Source organism: Vidua macroura, chromosome 1 (assembly GCF_024509145.1).
Source record: "Vidua macroura isolate BioBank_ID:100142 chromosome 1, ASM2450914v1, whole genome shotgun sequence".
NCBI lineage: Eukaryota > Metazoa > Chordata > Aves > Passeriformes > Viduidae > Vidua > Vidua macroura.
This window is the reverse complement of record NC_071571.1, coordinates 54,836,354-54,855,092: the sequence shown is the minus strand read 5'-3', so window position 1 is coordinate 54,855,092 and position 18,739 is coordinate 54,836,354. Positions and strand designations below refer to the sequence as shown.

At 42.0% G+C, this 18,739-nt stretch overlaps 1 protein-coding gene across 1 annotated transcript in view; it reads right to left on the bottom strand.

The window, feature by feature from the left end:
- Positions 1–16,522, bottom strand: part of LOC128805158 (uncharacterized) — a 29,141-nt gene extending 12,619 nt beyond the window's left edge. The window contains exons 1-3 of the mRNA XM_053973709.1: positions 16,480–16,522; positions 16,041–16,355; positions 2,644–2,688 (exon numbers count right to left, since the gene is read on the bottom strand). Of these exons, the coding sequence (XP_053829684.1) occupies positions 2,644–2,688; positions 16,041–16,355; positions 16,480–16,522 (403 nt within the window). The remainder of the gene's footprint in view (positions 1–2,643; positions 2,689–16,040; positions 16,356–16,479) is intronic.
- Between the last annotated feature and the right edge of the window lie 2,217 nt (positions 16,523–18,739).

Here is an 18,739-nt window from a genome sequence, read left to right as displayed (position 1 = left end):
AGGCTGTAAAACATCGTTCAAATGAAATCCTGGAGTTAGGTTCATAACCAATGAGCTATTAAAAAATTAAGTTAAAAATATGAGTTTATATAGATTAGCTGTCAAAAGTTTTCTTAATGAAACTCCTCTACATTTTCTTTATCAGTGTCTATAAATGAGATTTATAAATAAAGTCACTGTGTTCTTAAATTTCAGTGAAATTCGCATTACTTGGATGATCCTACAAAATGGAGTAATTTTGTACTGACGCTCAAAGCTCCTCTGTTCCACTCCAAGCCAGTGGGATATGAGGGCACTCAGCACACTCAGCTCATAAACAGCATTCTTGTCCTACTTGATGGTGACTTCAGGGATTATAACTGGTAACAATATAGTATAGTCCTGACCTATGGTGAGCCTTTCCAGATACCTTAAAGAGCTGTCAGCCTTCTTTCCAAAGATTTCCCGTTGCAAAACTTTTAAAAACATAAGACTGTGAAAAAATTTACTGGCGACAATGAGTTTTGTGCCAGAACCAAATACCAAATTCCCTCTCACACTAGTACATTCCTTTACAGAAACTGCTGTCTGAAGGATAGGATGACATACAAAGGCACCTGGCCAAGCTCAAGAAGTGGGTCCATGGAAATTTCATGGTGTTTAACAAAACCAAGTGCTCTACCTGGATTGAGGCAAACCTTGGTATCAACACAGGCTGAGGGAATGAACAGATTGAGAGCAGCCCTGCTGAGAAGGACCTGGGGGAGTTGGTGGATGCGAGGCTGGACATGACCCAGCCATGTGCACTTGCAGCCCAGAAAGCCAAATGTGTCCTGGGCTGCATCAAAAACAACATGATCAGCAGGGCAAGGGAGGGGATTCTGCTCCTCTACTTTGCTCTGACGAGACCCCTTCTTAAGTGCTGAGTCCAGCTCTGGGGTCCCCAGCACAGGACAGATATTGACCTGTTGGAACAAGTCCAGAGGAGGCCAACACATTGATCAGACCTCTTCTATGAGGAAAGGCTGAGAGAACTGGTATTGTTCAGCCTGGAGAAGAGAAGGCTTTGTGTTGCCTAATTGCTCCCTTCCAGTACCTGAAGGGACCCTACAAGATGGAGAGAGACTTTTTTTACAACACCATGTAGTGATAGGACAAGGGGGAATGGCTTCACACTCAAAGAGAGTAGTATAAGATTAGATCTTAGGAAGAAATTCTTTACTGTGAGGGTGGTGAGGCACTGTAACAGAGAATCCAGAAAAGTTGTGGATGCCCCATCCCTGGAGCGCTGAGCAACCTCATCTAGTGGAAACTGTCCCTGGCCACAGCACTTTGGTTTAAACTAAATGATCTTTACAGTCTCTTTCAACCCAAGCCATTCTATGATTCTATGATTTTGGCCAGAAAAGCATCAGATTTAACAACTATAATATGAACAACAAGATTCTTTTGATTTGGCTTTGTGAATGTAGAATATTTGGATTCAATCTCAGTTAATGCTGCTATTCACAAAGACCCTTATCTTAAATCCTGGTTTCCTCCATTGCTTAATGATTTTAAGTTTTTAAATGTGAAGTAACTACAGCCCTTTTACTCTATTAATGAGTCAAAAGCCTTGGGCTCATAAAGAAAAAATCCTACAGAATTTCAGTGATGATTGAAAATAATTTATTTTAAACTGTATATAGGAAAAGTATGGCAACTACCTGATTAGGTAGGTAAGGATTTTCACTACAAACAACATGCTTATCATGCCACAGATATTTCCAGTGAATTATAGGTATGATTTACTTAGTCCTTCTGGCATAAATCATTAAACCAATCTTTGTTTGATATGTTAATATAGGTTTATGTATTAACCAGGCTTAAAACATTTGGTAGCAGTACTTCCTCTGCCTCGTATTTGTTTAGTTGTTCACTTCAGGATTATGGCATTTAAAACACATGTGGGAAATGGGAAAAAATATTTTTGTCTGCTACTTTCCATTAATATAAATGTCTCTGCAAGAAAGGCAAAAAAAGGATCACTTCTTCATTAAGCAATTATTACACAGTAATTCACCATAATTAATACTGAATAATTAATTATTGAGTAAATTATATATATATTATATATATATATATATAATAATTAATTATTAAGTAAAGAGAAGAACACTTGGAGGTACTAATTTCTTTCTAATGCCGAACTGCTGTGTATGAGACAAAATACTTATGAACAAGTTATTTAACTTTTTCTAGCCTAATCCAAAAAGATTTTTTGCAATGTCCATTGCATACTGCTCTTTGAATCTGCATTAGAAAGAAGTTTTCTTTTTTCATGCTTGATTCTCAGCTGCTTGATTCCCTGCTAATTCCTTCAGTACAGCTGGAGGAAAGAATGAGGTCTCTCAAAATTTTTACAGACTGTTTTCCACCAGATTTCTAGGAAAACTATGATCAAAAGTGGCTTGAAATAGGTTCTTTCTAGACGTGTTTGTGTCCTAAACCACTGCATTACAAATACCTCAAGGTTGAATGTAGGAATGGTGAGCTGGGAAGGAAAATCCTGTACAAGGAATGGTGCTGACTGAGGCTCTAAGTGGGCTGAGTGACCTTTGAGATAGTATATGACCACTTTAAGCTCCTATAGCTTATTCTATGAACAATATACATACAACTTACCTGAGACAATGAGTTTTGTACCTGAGCCAAACACCTTGTTGTAATAACCAATCACAGTGAATAAAGCCTTTACAATATCAGTGCAGCTCAGTTGTGTTTGCATGGGTACATAGTACTCTTTAAAGAAAATCAGATTTGCTGTATAATCAATTTTTAGACACAAGGGAAGTAAAAAAGGAGCAGTCACCTAAAATAAACTAAAGTTTAAGAAATGGAAAAAATGTGGAATTTTTGGAGGGCATATAAGTTGTTAAATGAACAGAATTCATCTCAACTAATTTGAGTTTTCTGAAAGTTTAGGTGGACAGCACAGATGGAGCACCTTGGCTCCATCTCTGCTTTCTGGAAACAGGCAGCATCACCCTAAGATTTATTTGATGAGATGTTGATAAAGTAATTTGAATAGTAGTAATAACTGATAATAAGCAGTTTCTGCAAAAGCTAGGAAGAGAGAGCAGCGTTTCAACTCTGCCCATCTTAAAACGTGCAACTTACTGTTCTGGGCATATCTCAGATAACTCTCATTTTCATTCATAGTCAGATACAGTCCAAAAGAAAAATATTTAGCTTTTCAAAGATTTTGTGTAACACAGAGGTTGGACATATTATTTTCAGAATGAATTAGGAAAATCACAAAGGCCAAATGTGCATACTTAGGGACAAAAACATTTTTCTGTTCTCCAAATGCTGTCTTTGCCATATTTAAATTCATTTTTACATAGAAAATCATAATGGGATAAGTTATAGGTCTCTTCTGCAATAGCTGTTGTGTTTCCCCTATTTCATGCATAAATACAGAACAGTTACATTGTGTTCTGCAAATACAAATGGAAATGCTGTTTAAGGGAGAAATCCTGCAAAGTATTCAGAACAGTTAGAATTAAAGAGAATTAAAATAGCAGAGCATTTCATGCCAGCCAATATCTAGCTGTATTAAAAGGCATTTCAGAAGTAATCAGGTTTTACATTTTGTACTTACTTGAAACTCTACGTTCAGTTCCACTTCCAAATATTTTGATGTCAGGATCCCACAGTCTGAAAATGCTTATCAGTATCTCCTGCACTGCACTTTTCTTGCATAGGCTACAGAAAAAGTCTCTCTGGTTTAGAGGCTGGTGATAAATCTGAGTGCTACAGCTGAATTTTCAACATTGACTAGAGTGCCATTTTTAGAAATACTTTAATTTTTGTATTGAGTAAAAAGTTCTGAAAATTTTTGGTCAGAGGCATGGATAGAAAATTTTAAATTTCTCTGTAATTCTCCCCAGCAGTTTGCAATTTGGGTTAATTATAGCCACCTTGATAATGTCATGTAGTTTCTGAGTAACATACTGTAGGCATTGCCATATGCTTTATACTGAAAACAGCATTAATCCTTTTGATTGCATAGCTTTACCACAATTAAAAATAATACAAATACAAAAGTAAATCAGTTGCTTTCAGTAGGGTCAGGAACTAGAAATGTATTACACTCAGGGAATTTTTCTTCCCAAACAATTTAGACAAGACCACTTCTGTCAATAAGAAACTTTCATTTCTCACATGCTGTTCTGGGAGTTAACTTTCAAGCAGTTCACTTTTGTTTCCTAGAACAGGATGAAACCATCCCAGTATTTAAATCTACCTACCCAATTGGGGCACCATGCACTGTTCACAAACAAAATATGATTTATCAGGGAAAAAATAATTTTCCTCACAGTCTTTCATTCCTGATTATCTGAGAACTTGAATGATTATTTGAATATCTGTTCAATGATAATGGTACTTACCAGAGACAATTAGCTTTGTTCCCATGCCAAAGTTCTTGATCCAGGTGCTCCACACTATGTTTTGACTTTACAATAAGCCAGCGTGCTCTCTTGATATACCATTGATGAAGAAAATCCCAAATTTTCCCAATCATTTATGGGAGTCTGCATGAAGACCTAGTCCTTGGCTGCTTGGAGGTCATCAGGAATTTCAGATGTGCATCTGGATATTCAGCTGATAGCTAATGTCCTGAAGTGTTACAAATTTGTTAGATAACCCCTCCACTTGATGTCTTAGAACTGGATTATGAATTTTCTTTGCTTTTAGACAGTAAATAAGAACACAGAGTTCTGCATGTAAAAAAAAAACCATGTACCTTCAGGTGAAAATCTTACTCTTTACCAAAGGTGTACATCTGCAATTACATGATATCAAGTACTACTAGCATGAGTCAATTTTTCATTGTCGGAACACAGAAGAGAGAAAGGAGGGAGAGCCACAGCACCAAAAGCATTGTGAAAGTGTCTGTGTGCTGCATGTTCCCCCAAGTAGGTGGTTATTGTCTGCCCATGTCTTGGAATCACTCCAGGCTTTGCTACAGCAACTCACTGGCAGCTTTTTATCTAATAACTGGTGGGGAAAGAAGGCTTTTCCTTACGCAAGTTTTTTAAAAAATGTTTTATATATGTTGAGAACTTAGTATTTGTGGTGAGAGAGAGGAGCTAGAGAGTGAAGGTCTTTCAGCTGAAGTAGCTGTAAAAAAACCCAGTGGTCTACTTTGAAGTCTTCTGAACAGAAACATCCTAATCACAACCACAAATCAAAGACAGGAGTGATGTAGACAGAATGATGCTGACTGGTGTTTTTCCTTCCACGCCCTTAGACAGTGGCAGTGAAGGAAACCACTTATCTCGGTTCTGGCCAGACAGGGTTAATTTTTGCAGTAGACAGGAGAGTGCATGGCTAGGACACACAAGTTACTCTACATCACCTCACCTTATTGCTGGATGTGGGGGAAGGAAGTATCTTCTGAGGGAAAAGGGGTTCCTTCTGGTCAAGTACATGTGACAGAGTGAGCAGTTGGGTAATGCTGGTTCTGGGCTGGAGGGAGCAGTCAGCTAATGCCAGTTTCAAGCATTCATGTGGAAATGGTATTGTATGTTGCACACTTCATCATTAACATTGCTGCTGTTATTGTTTGGTTTTTATCTCATTGCTGTTTCCGGTAAATAGTTCTTATCTCAACCCATTATTTTTGCCTTCTGTGCCTTCAATTCTACCCTCAAGCCCTCCACAAGAGAGTAGGGGAAGCAAGCAAGCATAACATGATTTGAAGAGTTTCAGTGGGAGCACTACACTGGGGAATACCATTCCTAAACCATGACAGCCTTACTTGGGGTCCAAACGGAGTATGAAATTTTGAGATAACAACAGGTCTGTCCAGAAATAGCTAAAAACAAATTTGATCCAGGCATTTATTATATAAAGCATGGAGCCACTGGTTATAATTTTGCTTGATCTGTTCACATGGTTGTAGTACCTAGCCATATATATATTCCTTTGTGTGCTCATTGCATAGCTCTTTTTCAGAACAGGGAGAAGGATCAGGGTTGCTTTGTTGATGTCTTGGGGGATATTAGCTAATGACATTGAAATGAACAGGGCTAATGCCTTTATTAATGTTCAGCTCTTTATTAAAAAGATCAGCTGGGCAGGGGGCCCGACACGGAGCTTGCCTCCCCGGTTGGAGCTTTCCCAGGTAGCCGAAAGGGAAGGAGGCATGCAGAGTCTGTCGCTGAAGTCCAGAACAGCAGCTGTCCCCTCTCCTTTCCTTGTGGCGCACTGGTAGCTGAAGGGTAAGAAGGCATGCAGTGTCTGTTGCTGAAGTCCAGAACAACAGCAGTCCCCTCTCCTTTCCTTGTGGCAAGACCAGGAAATTCCTGCTCTTCATTTTTGCTTCCCAAAGCCTACTCTAGTCTAGTCTTTTGTAGGTAGTGGTGACGGGCAAAAGTCAATCAGGGGATGTGTTTCCCTCTTCCTCAGTTAGGGCATTTGTCTAGCCCCCTCTACAGTGATAAGTTTTTTATTTATGGGTGTCTTTATCCCCTACAAAAACACTCCCATGGTCCCAAGGGTTTTTATTTGCATTTTAGTCCCAGAATGGCAGCGTGGGTGGGGGAGGCAGGTTATCTCCAGGTAGTTTAGAGAAAACAAACAGAACAATTAGCTAATTAACATTTCAGTATCAGTACTCAGCTAGAGTCAGCAGCCATTCCAGTGTTGCCATGGGAACTAGGAAGGCCCTGCCTGCCCAGAATATCTGTGTCCCCAGGGAACACCAGGAACTTTGTTCATTACAACATGACAGCATCAAAGTCAATGAGGGACATTTGGGATGTGTATTCAGTGTTGTTCTCCTGCCCTTACCTTGGGCACAGCCTTTGGGGTTCTATTAATAATCATAGCTATGGGAATCCTTAAAATCAGAGGGTTTTGGGAAAGCTGCAAAAGGCAGGCCTCAGACACAGCAGAGCTGTGATTAGAGCTAAGCAGTAGCCATAAGATTTGTCAGTAGAAAAATGATATAAGAAGTAGAAAAGTAAGGACAAATAGAATAATGGTCTGTGTATTAACACTTGTCTAGAATAACTCCCTAAGCTACAGAAAAGTATATCTAGCAAGATATTGGGAAGTTCTAAACTTAATAACGGAGCTCTGTGCATTGTATCTTAAGGTTTCCAAGCAGGTATTGTATTCAAAATAAGTGAGCATTGTTTTAACCAAAGGTACGTGCGCTTATAGTGGTTGGAGAGAACTACTGTCAATATGCTTTTGCTTTGTGTGATTGGTCAAAAAACTTTTAAAGTAAGTTGTAACATTAAGTTCTTTGTCTGTTGCCGGGGATGTGAGCTGTTGGCATCTTCCCATGGTCATAACCATGTAATGAGAGTGATGCTGGAAAATAAACAGCTTGAGACACATTCCCCAACAGTCCCATCCTGTTTGTAATTTGTACATAGACCCCCAAGTGGCAATAATAGCCAGTTTGTGGAAGGAACAGGAGAGGATGATTTTCCCAAGATTTTCACCCCCTTTTCCGCTTCAGGCCTGTTACAACAGCTTTTGAGAATTTTGAATTTCCCTTGGGTGTTAAAAAAAGCGTGTTCTTGTTGCAAAGTCTGCCAGATCTCCTCAGTGTGGCCCACACCATGTTTAGAGTCAGGATAGAGATATATAGGGAGGTTATTCAGAGATCTAACTTGAGAGTGGATAGTCATGAGTGACATGAAAGGTAGGAGATAATGGGCCAGCTTTTGAAGGATTACTCTGCTAAAATGTTCTGGAAGTTCACCCCTGAACATCGACAGTTTTGGGGTTAAGTGAGATGAAGGTTTTGCTCTAAGATTGCAGGAGAAATCCCCTTAGTTATGGTGAGCAAAAACTCACCCCCATTGTCTCCTGGGAGTTCATATATAAAATTATTACTAGAAAGTTCTTTGTTCCTCCTGTTGTTATTGGTTGCTATTTGCTGCATTGATTTTAATATTCCTAACCCCAGTTTGTGATTGGTACCCTGTCCCTCAGATTCCACCCCTAACCTATCCTATATATATCACTGATCCTACCCCAACCCTCACCTTTATAGCACACCCTATACCCTGTTTGCGGTCTCTGCTCTTTGCTGTTTTTGCTGATTAAAACTATGTTTTATTTTCAGGTCACTAAATCATGCCCATCTCTATTTATTTGCCATGTGGACTTTCTTTGAATAGTCCTGAGGTGACACTCGCACATGCCATCCGGGTCTGGCATGTCACACTGCAGGGCACTGGCAGAGGTGTAACTTACTGCAATGTGTCCTGCCTACTCTTTACCAGACCTAGTTCAATACCAGACAGCATCCTCAGGGAGAAGAGGAGGAAAACAGACCACAGGCACTGTGACCACTCAAACTGCAACTGAATGAGAGGAACAACCCACAGAAGAAGAAATCCAAGAAAAAATGAGTTTGTTTAGTGAGGGATGAAGAATAGGGTCCCGTAGTTGTTTGTTAATTTTAGATTTTGCTAATTTTGAGATTTTTCTGGTTGATACACTAAGGAGTGTGGTGGGTTTAGTGTTGGCTAATCACTAATGCACTCACTTGTTGTGAGATAGGATTTGGAGAAAAACAAAGCAGGCTCAAAACTTTAAAAGGGTATAAAGAAAAACTTATTAACAATAATTAAAAGAAAGAGCAATAAGAATCAGAACAAAACCTTCAGAACACTTCTCTTCCTCTCACAACCTCTTCTTTCTTGCTGACAGTGTAAAGAAACAAAATTTAAAATTTCAGTCAGTTTACCACCTCTAGAATAGTCTTTCTTTAGTTTACTTGGGGAGAGAAGTCCCTCTTGTTAATGCTATGGAGACTTCTCTACAAGAAAAACAGTTCTCTTGTGGCTGTCATGAAAAGCAGCCACTCGGGGAAATTAGTAATTGTGAACTCTCTCACATCTTTTATAAGCTTTTTTCACACTCTTGTGTTTATGGCTATGTTAATTTATGGGGTATTGTTTTAAAGATGAACTGTTTAAAGGTAAAAGGTCTCATTATCGATCTCTAAAATCATCTTTATCTTTAGGAACAGAGATCTTCTTTTCTTCTTGAGGGCACAGGACTACTCTTCTCTCCTTCTCTGTTCAACCTTCTCATAGGATCATAGCTATTTTAACATCTGCTTACTTTAGTATGGAAGCTTTTGCTTAATATCTACAATTTGAACACTTTCATCTCTCTATACCTTTATGTGTTATAGGGAAAAAGAGTCTTTCTCTATAGCTTTATAGGAGGATTTCAGCCCCAAGATTAAGGCATCTTCTCATCCCTCCCATCTGGGACTTGATTTTCTCTTCATTAACTTTAGTGTTTTTATATTGCTCTTTTACATACTTGCATCTTATTCTTTGTTTTTACTCGAGAGAGTATTAAAGCACTGAAAGAGCTAATATCTCGCTTCAAGTTTGTATATATTCACCTAAACTATGACTTGAAGGTGTCTTTGTTTGAAAAGACAAGTAAGTGTCTGCTAAGGAAGGCAGGAGCCTTCTCTGAAATGGAAAATGTAAACCCCCTCCCTCCAAATTGTTATAATTTTGAAATTAAGGGGGCTCTCAGGCTAAGGTATGGGAGCAGGAATAACAGTTCTTTATTAGGGAAGAAAATAAAAATAAAATAAACAATGCAGTAATACAAAACAACACTGACAGATTCAGAATACAACCTGACACCCTGTTGGACAGGGTGTTGGTAGCAGTCCAATTGAAATGGTGGCTGTAGTCCTCCTGGAGTGACAGGTGTGGTTCTGTTGAAGCAGTGAGCCTGTAGAAAGGGGTGTAGTCTTCCTTTGAAGATCCAGTGGTGGTCTAGATGGGCCTGGTCTTCCTCTGGGAATCCAGTGGAAAAGCCTGACTGTGGTCTTCCAGAGCTCTGATTATAACCAGTAAGGAATGCTTGGCTCTTCCCTCTGGGTGGAGCTTCTCACATTGGGATAATATAATTTTATCAGTCATGCTGTGGCACTCAATGGCCCATTAACAGAAGGTATCTCCCTGGATGGAGGATGGGTTGTGGAAGAGATAAGGAAAACTGCCCAATTAACAGAAGATAACTGCCCCATCAGATAGGAATAGAATACACCCCCCATTTCCAACCTAAGACAGAAGGGCAGCTAAAATTTAATCAGTCAGTCTAAAACTCAGCAGCAACATGTTAAAAAGGGTGGGAGAGGGTATATAGCTTCTCTTTCCCCCTGCCCAATAGTTATAGTAGTAGAATCTTATCTGAGCCGTCTTGGCCTGGGCTGCTCCTGAAAGTTAACAGACTCAGCTCAGCTCCAGGCTAGTAGCAAGATGTTAGAAATCGCAACCATCGCCTGATCCCCAGCACTCCCTCTCCTGCTCAGCAGCCAATAAAAAGCCAGCGAGTGGTGGAGAAATGAGCCCGGCACCTCGGCCAGGGCTGCCTGGCCTGGCCTAGCTAAGACTGGAGCCAGGGCATGTTACCTCTTTACTGACCAGAAGAGAAAGAAAGTTTTTCCAAAATTTTTTGTCTTTAACATGTGTTTTTCACAGAGGTGCGTACAGCTTCCCAGTAGTTCTGTAGACTGTCAGTTATACAAAAGCTTTTACATCACATCTGTAGATGCTTCTTATGCAAAACCACTACAGGCCCTCACAACAGGAGGAAATGTCACAATGTCTGTAGCAGAAGTTTGTACGGAGCTTGCCATCATCATACACTGACCCTTTGAAATCCTTTTCATTGATGTCAATGAAAGAAGAAGAAACTGCTTCAGGTGATCACCCAGCTCTGACAATATGTTCATCTTTTTTCCTCCCTACCAGCCTAAGCCTTGGCTGTGGAAACATTGTCCAAGACTCCAGACATACTCAAAAAAATTCAAGCATGTTAGAGAGGGAATGTCTGATGTTCTGCCAGTATGGACCACAGTCTCTTCTACTAGGAGCATGCACCCCTCTGCTCGAGACAGAGGTATATACCACGAGGTAACCTAGAGGTGGTTTTACTTGTATGACTACAGAGAGGACATGAGGAAGCACCTCTGCCCTAGCAGCACAAGTATATGAGTGTGCTGGTTTAAAAACACAGATGGAAAATTAACCCCCATTTAAGCTTCTCTTTCCCCCTTAAACCCCTCTTAGTGAGAGACTAAAAGCAGAGATTCTGAGTTGAGAACCATTTACTTGAGAAAAAAACATTAATGAAATAAGAAAAATGAACAGTAACTATATTAAAGTACACAAAACAAAGTAGATTTACATACAGAAGGTTATTCACTAACCAAGACCTTGCACAACCTGAGACAAGAAAGTGAGACCTGGTCCCTCCTCCTGTGCACTGGACCATACAGCACCTGGGAAGCTAGCTAGATAGTGTGAATAGGAGCTATGCTGCTGAAAAATGCTAGGTCCATCAGTTGCAGCAGTGGTCCCAGTGCAGGGGTCCCTTTCCCCAGGGCAGTAGTTATTCCAGTAGTGGTCGTGGTGGGCACTGCAGCTTGCATTGGGGTTCTTGGCAGCTGCAGAATTAATAGCAACAGTAGCAGCAGCTGTGGCAGTAGCAGCATTTACCCCTTTTGAGTTTCTGATGGCCATGTGTTTAAGGGAACAGTTTATTCTTTCCCATGGCTGAGGTGAGACTGTCTGCTTCCAGCTTCTGATGGCTCAGCCCTTTCTGCCGCAGCCAAACTCCAGCCATGATGTGAATGGTATGGAATTAAATAGTGTTAGAAACTCCACCCCTCTTTTTTAGCTCTGTACCCAGGACAACCTGTGCAGGAAATTCTTCAAGGATAAATGCCCCTCCACTTTACAGTGGGCAAATCCTCATACAAAGTAGGAGGGCTGATGTTACTTCTGATCCTCTTGAAGGGACCTCCAGTTCATGTTTACAAGAACTGAGAAATTAATACTATGACCAGAACTCCAGAGGGGACTCCAGCCAGGTGGAGAAAAGGGACAATATGATCTGTTGGACTGTATGAATCTGATGGCCTGACACAAGAGTGTAAGGCTATAGTTGGCACTGGCACACAATGTACCCTGATGCCATCGAGATCTATCTTTATTACTGGGGTGATAGGGGGATCCCAACAGCTGACAGTACTGGAAGCTGAGCTGAGCCTGACTGGGAACAAAATGCAAAAAGACCCCATTCTAATTGGCCCAGAGGCCCTGTGTGTCCTTGGCATAGATTACCTGGGGAGAGGGTATTTTGAGGACCCAAGAGAACATTGTTGGGCTTTTGGGATAGCTGCTGTGGAGACAGAGGAAATTAGACAGCTGAACACCTTGCCTGGTCTCTCAAAGGACTCTTCTGCTGTGGGACTGATGAAGGTCAAAGAACAACAGGTACTGATCACTGACACAACAGTTCATCATCAACAATACTGCACCAACCAGGACTCCGTGACCCTCATCCATGAGATGATTCATGAACTGGAGAGCCAGGGAGTGGTCAGTGAGACTTGCTCACCCTTTAATAGCCCCATATGGCCAGTGTGTAAGTGCAATGGAGAGTGGAGACTGACAGTAGACTATCATGGCCTGGGTGAAGTCACACCACCACTGAGTGCTGCTGTGAAGGACATGCTGGACCTTCAATAAAAACTGGAGTCCAAGGCAGCAAAGTGGTGCCACCATGGACATTGCTAATGTGTTTTGTAGCAGTCAGAGACCTCGCAAGGCCTCCCTGGCAGTCACTTGCCTAAGATAAGAAATGCCTAGTCACGATGACTGGACCAAAGTAGCCCCTCTTCCGCCATCGGATCCTTGTTATCTCTCTGTAAGACTATAGGTCATATTCGCCTCAACCCTGGCCATTGGACAATCTCCAACACCCCTGTACCCTATATAAACCCCCATTTCTGTCCAGTTCAGCAGAAGAGCTGTCACTGTACCCTTCACAGGAGCTGCCAATTAAAAGACACTGCTGTGGAACCGCATACAGCCTTCTCTCTCTCTCTCTCTCTCTCTCATCCCTGCGTCTGCTGAGGCACTTGCAAGCAAAGAGCTGAAACCGCTAAGAGCTGAATTCACCAAAGAGCTGAAATCACTTCAGAGCTGCTCGCTAAGCTTGCCTGCGGCTGGGAGCTAGCCTGAGGGACCTGGACAGGCTGTGCCCATCAGCCCAGTGCTATCCGGGACACCTGTGGCAGCCGGGGGTTGGACAGACCCCTGAGCCCCAGGCCACATTAATGTTTTTCTTCATTCCTTTAGCAGGAAAGTGAAGGCCACTGTTTGCTTTCACCTGGAGGAGTGTCCAGTACACATCAAATGGACTGCCTCAGGTGTGGAAACAGTCACACTATTTGCCATGGACTGATCCAGACTGTATTGGAAAAGAATGAGGCTACAGAATACTTGCAATACATTGGTGACATTATTGTGTGGGGCAACACAGCAAAGGAAGTTTAAACAGAAGAAGAGGAAGAGGCCCTACCATATAATCAAGCTACCAGAAAATGAAAAGTGATACCTTCTCTTTACTGGTGGCTCCTGCTGTATTGTAGGGATACAATGAAAATGGAAAGCTGGTATATTATGGGGTCCTACATGATGAGTTGCAGGAGCTATTGAGGCACAAGGTGGATCAAGTCTATTTGCAGAGCTGAAAGCTGTCTAGCTGGGTTTTGATATCACTGAATGAGAGAAATGGCCTGTGCTCTGCCTCTACACTGACTCATGGATGATAGCAAATGCTCTGCAGAGGTGGATGAAGAGATGCAAAAAGAACAGCTGGCAGTGCAGAGGTAAATGCATCTGGGCTGCTGAACTGTGGCAAGACATCACTGGCCAGGTACAGAAGCTGGTTGGAGAAGTACATCATGTAGATGCACAAGTGCCAAAGAGTTGGCCGCAACAGCAAACGGGTGGAATGGGCTGCCAAAATTAAAGTGTCTGAGATGGATCTTGACTGGCAATGATGAATTATTTCTGGCTCACTGGGCCCATGACACCTCAGGTCATCAGGGAAGAGATGCAACAAACAGATGTGTTCTTGATCAAGGGGTAGACCTAATCATGGACATTGTCTTCCAGATTATCCACAACTAGGAACTGTGCACTGCAATCAAGCAGGCCAAGAGGGTAAAGCCTCTGTGGTATGGGGAACCATGATTGAAATATAAGGGAAGTCTGGCAAATTGCTTGCATCACACTCCTGCAAACCCACCAAGGCAATTGCTACATTCAGGCAACCGCTGGATGGCTGGAGACCTACCCTGTGCCTCACACCACTGACAAGACCACCATCTTGGGCCTTGAAAAGCAAGTTTTATGGCAACATGGCATCCCAGAAAGAAATTAGTCAGACAATGGGACTCATTCTAAAAATGCCCTCATAGACAGCTGGGCCAGAGAGCACAGTATTATTGAGTGGGTGTATCATATTGTCTCTCATGCACCAGCCTCTGGGAATATCAAAGCCTCCACATATCAGGGAAGGGGATAAAGTCTCCATGGTGCATATGAGGAATATATGTTAGAGTAGACAGTTTGGATTAGTCCTGCCTCAAGCAAAGGGAAAGCCATCCATGGGATTGTTTTTGGTGAAAGACCTGGGTGCATGTGGTAGGTAATGCAGAGGGATGGGGAAATGCAATTTGTTCCTCAAGGGAATTTGATTTTTTGGTAAGAACAGTCTGTAATGTTGAATTCTATAGTATCGGTTGCTGAATGACACTGCTACTGTATGCCATAAGCACCATGGACGACGAGCATGGACTGCCCCAGACACACCAGTCGTGATCTCCTGATGCAGCTTGCAACCACCCAACAGCACACTAGTCCTCCTGCTCTGGAAGACACCTAGGACAGAGAGAACCCACAGTCATGGACTAAATGAACTCAACAGACATCTTGGAGGGATGGCCATTGACTATAGAAATTATATTCATGCTTTTTTATTCATATAGATATGTGTATATATACATAGTTGGAAGGTGTAGGATCTGAGTATGATGTAGATGGTATAGAATCAGGAACAGATAATGTCCTGGTTTCGGCCAAGACAGAGTTAATTTTTGCAGCAGCAGCAAGGGTATCTGTATTCTACAACACATTGTGTCACTGCTGGGGGCAGGGGAAAAGGGGGTCTCTTTTGGTTGGGGTAGCATGGCAGTGGTTCATGTTTTACATGGCTCTGTGTGGTGAGTTTATGCGCATGAATCATTTGCCCCTTTCTTGTACACTGTTGTTAGTATTGTTGCTGTTACTGTTCCTTTTTTTACCGCATTGCTGTTTCCAGTAAATTGTTCTTCTGTCAAACCATGACCTCTTACTTTTGTGCCTTCAGTTCTCCTCTCTAGCTCAGTGCAGGTGGTAGGGGGAAGGGGAAGTGGGAGTGAGGGAGCAACACAAGGTTTGGAGTGATTCAGTTGGGGAATGCCATTCCTAAACCATGACAATCCTATTTGTTTTAACATGAAATGGACAAAGAAGATCTGCTCTGGTAGGTAAGAGATTGCAGATCTCTAATTTGAACTGGTCTGTGTGGAATTTTGTGGTAACTGAATTAGGGTAGACAGGGCTTACAGTTTTTCCAACAGCTTACAGTTGCTTACATGTACAGCAGGGAATATTACATGTGAAACTTTTTCTCAAAAGTGCTAGACAGTGGCAAGTATATAATTCCTACCACCAAGGTGCTTCCTTCAGCACACTGTATTTCTTTTCTGCCTACTCTTTCCCATGGGAGAAAAGTGGCTGGACTAGAAGATTACTGCTTCTCTGTTTGCTCCCCTAAAGACCACCAGAATTAGGCCATGGCTGTGTAAAAGCACCAAAGGAGCAGGTAAACATCTAGTATTTGTGTGTTAAGTTTTAAGGCAGTGAAGACTTCCTTTGCCCTTAAAATAGTAGATGTATGTTGAAGACAGGACTGCTAATGATAAACCAGACTTTGAGAAGGACATTTATGCAGGGTTACCCACTCTTTTGGGGTAACAGGAAAAGGTTGGGCCTTTCAGCAGCTCACTCAGATGCAGTGAGAAGACTGGTGGAGTGGCACAGTTACAACCTTGTGGTTCAGATGTTGCAGGTGGGGTTTTTTTGCCTTGATGATCTTTACATTTCCATCACAGTGAGGATGCCAGTAGGCACAGTAGTAAGTAGCAGCATCATCTGGAATTACATCTTTTATTGTAAGAACACACCGCTTCTGGATAGAACTTCTTTCAGCCATGTATCTATTTTCTTGAAAGCCACTTTCAATGGTAACTTTGCCTCCTGAAACAAACAAAAGCCTCTCTGGAGCTTCACCTTCCTTCTGCTTATACCAGTGTATGACGATGCCATCAAAATTTGCCTCTAATGTTTGAATTTCACATGTCATCCGTGCACTTTTTTGGAACTTGATGATGGATATAGGACTCTGCATGGGAATTTCCTGTGCAAATCCATCTAAGAAAGAGAAAAGGACAAATTATGTAATTAGCTGGAATTCAGGGATTTGGAAAGATGCCTGTTATGGATGCAAAGCCATGGGTGCCTGTGAGGAAAGGTAGGAAAAGAAGGAAGTACTTACAAGACCAGGAGGCTGTGGCCACAAGCACTACCAGCAGCAACATGTTTGCTTGTCACGCTTTGCACTCATTGAGATTCAAAGGAGGATGAAAGGAACTCCAAATGGGAACCGTGTTGTATGCAAGGAGGAAGTGGCTCTCTTGAATGGTCTTCAGTGATGAACCTTCTGTGTGCAAGCAGATGGGGTGTTTTTGCAGAAAACCCTCTCCGGGCTGCCGAATATTAAAATTGGTAAAAAGGCTGTAGTGCTGTCTGCTTTTCAAGTAAATATGGGAAATATTGATAAAATCAAGGATTGTGGCCCTATAAAATTCAGTCAAAGTGACTGAGAAAAGTTTGCAACCAAGAGCATGTCCAGATATGTATGGTGGAGTGAAGGTTTCAGCCTGGAGGTTACCCTGGTGAGCAGTGAGTGCATACCTTACCTGAGGGGTGCAGAGAGGTGCACAGTGTCAGAGGAGGTGAGGATTGCCTTTTGCTGCTTCAGCTTAGTTACCTAGATGCAAGGTGCAGAAGTGTCCAGGGTGGCCCTGTGCTGGTGCTGCCCTCCACCAAAGGTGAAGACCATCAGCCTACAGTGACTGCAGTGACTGCAGAAGCTCGACTGTTGGGACTTGCCTTTGCTTTGCTGTGGTTTAGGGTGCGGGAGGAAATGCACAGCCACAGGATTTCAGTTTCATAGCTTATCTGAGATGCAAACACTTCTTGGAAAAAAGACTGGAAAATAAAAGAGAACAGCTGTTGTCAACAGCCATTGCAGAGAGACATCTTGATGAGTGGGTTTGATGCTTTGGGGTCTCCCCTGTGACTGGTGAGCCCAGGCTGTTGGTCAATGGGAGTGAAGATGAGTTAGTTACTTCATTCTCCCTCCTGCTGGCAGTTGACCACATGCAGCACACTAGTGGCAATCATGTTCCTACGTGATTTGGAAAGGTGCATGTGAATGCAGAGCTCTGAGGAGGGTCAGGCAAGGAGAGACAACTGCCTCTGTGTGGTGGCAATGGAAATAATCCCCCTCTTCCTGATAAATAAATGTGGGAAGGCCTGTTTAGTTTTCCATCAGGCCACCCTGAGGTGAAGGGAGGGAGAGTCAAGGAAGAGATCACATATCCCAGTAGTATCCTGCATGGGCAACTACAGCTAATCAGTGTGAAAATTTCATTGCCTATGTTGAGGACCTGAAATCAAGCTGCTGTTGCCAAAAGCTACCATATATGAAAGAGGAGCAGTACATTTCTATTCTTCTGATCACAAAGCAGAAATCTGTCAGGCACCTGATTCCAGATGAAGAGTAAAGGAATATGTCAGTGACTGGATCAGACATGATTAAATGTCTAATTTGCAGACACTGTCTAGATTTTGTACTGTAAGCTTTCTAACACAGTAAGTCTCCAAGTAGGAATAATTACTGGCCAAACATGATAGTGTTTATGCCAAGAAGACACATGCAGTGGCTGGAATATTGCTTTACAAAAGACCTTTCCAGGTTCAAATTATTACTAGATAGACTTGTCACTGATTAAATGGCCAAAATCTGTTCTGTAAAGGGCTTTGTTATCTAAAGTTATCTAAATAACTTCCTTCTTGTACATCAATGCTGACTAATCCTGATCACCTTCTTCACCTTCCTGTCTGTAAATGGTTTCCAGGATTAGTGGCTCCATCACCTCCTCTAACCTGACTGTAGTTCCCTAGGTCTTCCTTTTTCTCTTTCTTGAAAATAAGAGTGACTTATAATAAGAGTAACTTCTTGAAAATAAGAGTGATTTGATTTCTTCTAGTCTACAGGAACTTGTGCAGATTGTGCACAAGTTGTGCACAAGGTTGTGACCTTCCAAAGGTAAGTAAGTGTCTTTGCAAAGACATTGGCCAGTTGCCTCAGCACTTGTGGGTACATTCCATCCGGCACCATGGACTTAGATGTGTGCAGTTTAAGTGCTCACTAGCCTGATCCTCCTCCACCAAAGGCTATGTCTTTCTTGCTCCAAACTTTCCATCTGGTCTCAGGGGCCTGGGATACCTGAAGGCCATTTTATGGGTAAATGCTGAGGCAAAGGAAATACTGAGTACCTCAGGCTTCTCCATGTCATACATCACCAGTTTCCCTACCCCATCCAGCAGCTTTCCCTAGAGTTTCTTTTGCTGCTGTTGTATTTGTAGAATCCTTTCTTGTTCCCCTTTACCTCATTTGCCGAATTCAATTCTAGCTGGTTTATAGCTTTCTTAAGCCTATTCCTGCATGGTTGAACAGCAGCTCCATA